The sequence below is a fragment of the Oncorhynchus keta genome, unplaced genomic scaffold (genome assembly GCF_023373465.1).
Source record: "Oncorhynchus keta strain PuntledgeMale-10-30-2019 unplaced genomic scaffold, Oket_V2 Un_scaffold_5814_pilon_pilon, whole genome shotgun sequence".
Classification (NCBI taxonomy): Eukaryota; Metazoa; Chordata; class Actinopteri; order Salmoniformes; family Salmonidae; genus Oncorhynchus; species Oncorhynchus keta.
The window spans coordinates 384,140-387,312 of record NW_026290966.1 but is presented as its reverse complement, the minus strand read 5'-3'; the positions used below and the strand labels follow the sequence as shown (position 1 = coordinate 387,312).

The following is a 3,173-nucleotide window of genomic DNA, read 5'->3' as shown; positions in this document are numbered from 1 at the left end:
TCCTTGTCTAGACAGCACCGCGAAGCAGCCATTATGATTCGTGGTTATTAAGACTTTATAAATCCTGCTCTCTTTGTCATTGTCACATTCCCAGCGGTGCACATGAATAAACATGCAGTGCAACGAGACCTATTTCCCACTGGGGAGACACCACTTCCTCCCCTGGCCTGGTCTGGCCTGCCCCGCCTCCTGCATCCCGCCGCTGACGCCACTGTAGCGCAACAGCATCATTTCTGGAGTCTGGAGGGTTTGATGTGGGAATATCTTAAACGCTGAATTTACATCTAGTTCAAATCCATTTTCTGCTGTAATTGAGGTTTTTGAATGCCTCCTGGCCCCTCCGGTCTATTTTCCTGTCCCAGCAACATGATGCAGTTTTCAGACCGTAGGTCACAGAGAATCTGGGATTGCGTCCCAAATGTGTCCATAGGGATCAGGTCAAAGATAGTACACTATATAGGGAATAGGGTGCAATTTGGGACACAAACATGGTTATCCATGGATCCAGCCACATGGCCACTAGACCACTACCTCTCAGACTAGACCAAACCAGGCCTGGCCCCAGGGGGGCTTGCAGGGGCGGACATTCGCTAGGGGAACTTCTAGGAAATGGGAGCTCCGGAGGGGCAGGAATCAGTCTGTGGGAGGCTGGAGGAAGGATGCCAGAGGGAGGGACGGCCTGATGCAGGATAGATGGAAGGGAAGGATGGGAGTCAGAGCTAGGGGAGGTTGGGGGGTTAAACCGTACTCTCCTGGGGGGTTAGTACTTCCACAACAAAGCCACCTGACTACCTTTTAAAGACAAAGGGTGAAACACATATGGTTCATGTTTGTAGTATGTCAGACTTACACCGATCAGCCCCACCACCACCACCCCTTCAAGTTCATTTCGATATGTATGTATGTAGTAATTCCTCAATTGGGTACGATTAGATTAAAATTGACCAGATAACTGTTGTTAATGTTTAGTTGTTTTAGGTGCAGAGTAGACTTCAATTATGTGTCACCACTTAGTACAGTGGAGTGAGTTTCATGATGGCATGGTTTTAAGAGAGGGGGTTGTTGGTTTAGTGTGTCAGTCTCCTACTGTGATTGAGCATTAAAGGACGGCCTGCTGTAAAGGGGGGAGTACGGACCATGTTAAGGCTGAGGCTGGGGCTGGGTCTGGGACAAAGGTTGGGTAAGAGGCTGGGTCTGGGACAAAGGTTGGGTAAGAGGCTGGGTCTGGGACAAAGGTTGGGTAAGAGGCTGGGTCTGGGACAAAGGTTGGGTAAGAGGCTGGGTCTGGGACAAAGGTTGGGTAAGAGGCTGGGTCTGGGACAAAGGTTGGGTAAGAGGCTGGGGCTGGGGCAAAGGTTGGGTAAGAGGCTGGGGCTGGGGCAAAGGTTGGGTAAGAGCCTGGGACAAAGGTTGGGTAAGAGGATGGGGATGGGACAAAGGTTGGGTAAGAGGCTGGGTCTGGGACAAAGATTGGAACAAGGTAAGAGGCTGGGGCTGGGACAAAGGTTGGGTAAGAGCCTGGGACAAAGGTTGGGTAAGAGGCTGGGACAAAGTTTGGGTAAGAGTTCGGGGCTGGAACAAAGGTTGGGTAAGAGGCTGGGGCTGGGACAAAGATTGGATAAGAGGCTGGGGCTGGGACAAAGGTTGGGTAAGAGGATGGGGATGGGACAAAGGTTGGGTAAGAGGCTGGGTCTGGGACAAAGATTGGATAAGAGGCTGGGGCTGGGACAAAGGTTGGGTAAGAGGCTGGGTCTGGGACAAAGGTTGGGTAAGAGGCTGGGGCTGGGACAAAGATTGGATAAGAGGCTGGGTCTGGGACAAAGATTGGATAAGAGGCTGGGGCTGGGTCAAAGATTGGATAAGAGGCTGGGGCTGGGACAAAGATTGGATAAGAGGCTGGGGCTGGGACTGGGACAAAGATTGGATAAAAGGCTGGGGCTGGGACTGGGTCAAAGATTGGATAAGAGGCTGGGGCTGGGACAAAGATTGGATAAGAGGCTGGGGCTGGGACAAAGATTGGATAAGAGTCTGGGTGGTTGGGTAAGAGGCTGGGACTGGGGCAAAGGTTGGGTAAGAGGCTGGGGCTGGGGAAAAGGTTGGGTAAGAGGCTGGGGCTGGGGCAAAGGTTGGGTAAGAGGCTGGGGCTGGGGCAAAGATTGGGTAAGAGGCTGGGGCTGGGGCAAAGGTTGGGTAAGAGGCTGGGGCTGGGGCAAAGATTGGGTAAGAGGCTGGGGCTGGGGCAAAGGTTGGGTAAGAGGCTGGGGCTGGGGATGGGGCAAAGGTTGGGTAAGAGGCTGGGGCTGGGACAAAGATTGGATAAGAGGCTGGGGCTGGGGCTGGGGCAAAGGTTGGGTAAGAGGCTGGGGCTGGGACAAAGATTGGATAAGAGGCTGGGGCTGGGACAAAGTTTGGGTAAGAGTCTGGGTCTGGGACAAAGGTTGGGTAAGAGGCTGGGGCTGGGGCAAAGATTGGATAAGAGGCTGGGGCTGGGGCTGGGGCTGAGGCAAAGTTTGGGGCAGAGGCTGGAGAAAAGGTTGGAGCTGAGGCTAGGGATGGGGAAGAGGCTGGGGCAGGAGCTGATGCTGAGGCTGGGGTAGAGGCTGGGAATGAGTTATTTTCTGCACCGTTGCAGCATGGTGGCCCCATCCCCACTGTTGCAACACCATGCCGCAAATAATTAGGTTTATTTTCAAGTAATGGTCTATTGCTCAGAGCGGGACTATTGACAAGTACAGGCCAACAAGCTACTTTATCACCCTCCACATGAAAGGGACTTCAGAGTGAGGAGGGAGGGAGAGGGTACCGAGTAAGAACTGCCCAATACAAACTGGCCAGCTCTTTGAGAGAGAGAGAGAGAGAGAGAGAGAGAGAGAGAGAGAGAGAGAGAGAGAGAGAGAGAGAGAGAGAGAGAGAGAGAGAGAGAGAGAGAGAATACTCAGAATAACCATGAACCCAAAAAGTTAACCACTAGGTGGAATGACATAATGTCTTTATACATCCACTGCAGCATCACTTACATGCTGACTGGGAAAGTACTGTAGACATGGAACTGAACTTTAGCTGAAGAACACTGGTATTTTAACAACAGTCTTTAAAATCAGTTTTTATAAGTTAACTGCAGACAACAAGCACCTGTTGAGGTAGACATTTGATTTGCAGGTACAACCTTTGCA

At 51.8% G+C, this 3,173-nt stretch overlaps 1 protein-coding gene across 1 annotated transcript; it reads right to left on the bottom strand.

Annotated features, from left to right (window-relative positions):
• Nucleotides 1–1,099: 1,099 nt before the first annotated feature.
• LOC127929207 (uncharacterized) lies at nucleotides 1,100–2,666 on the bottom strand. The gene is made up of 2 exons (XM_052517087.1): nucleotides 2,653–2,666; nucleotides 1,100–2,546 (listed from the first exon to the last, which is right to left on the bottom strand). Exons 1-2 carry the CDS (start codon nucleotides 2,664–2,666, stop codon nucleotides 1,100–1,102), a joined length of 1,461 nt encoding a protein of 486 aa, XP_052373047.1.
• Between the last annotated feature and the right edge of the window lie 507 nt (nucleotides 2,667–3,173).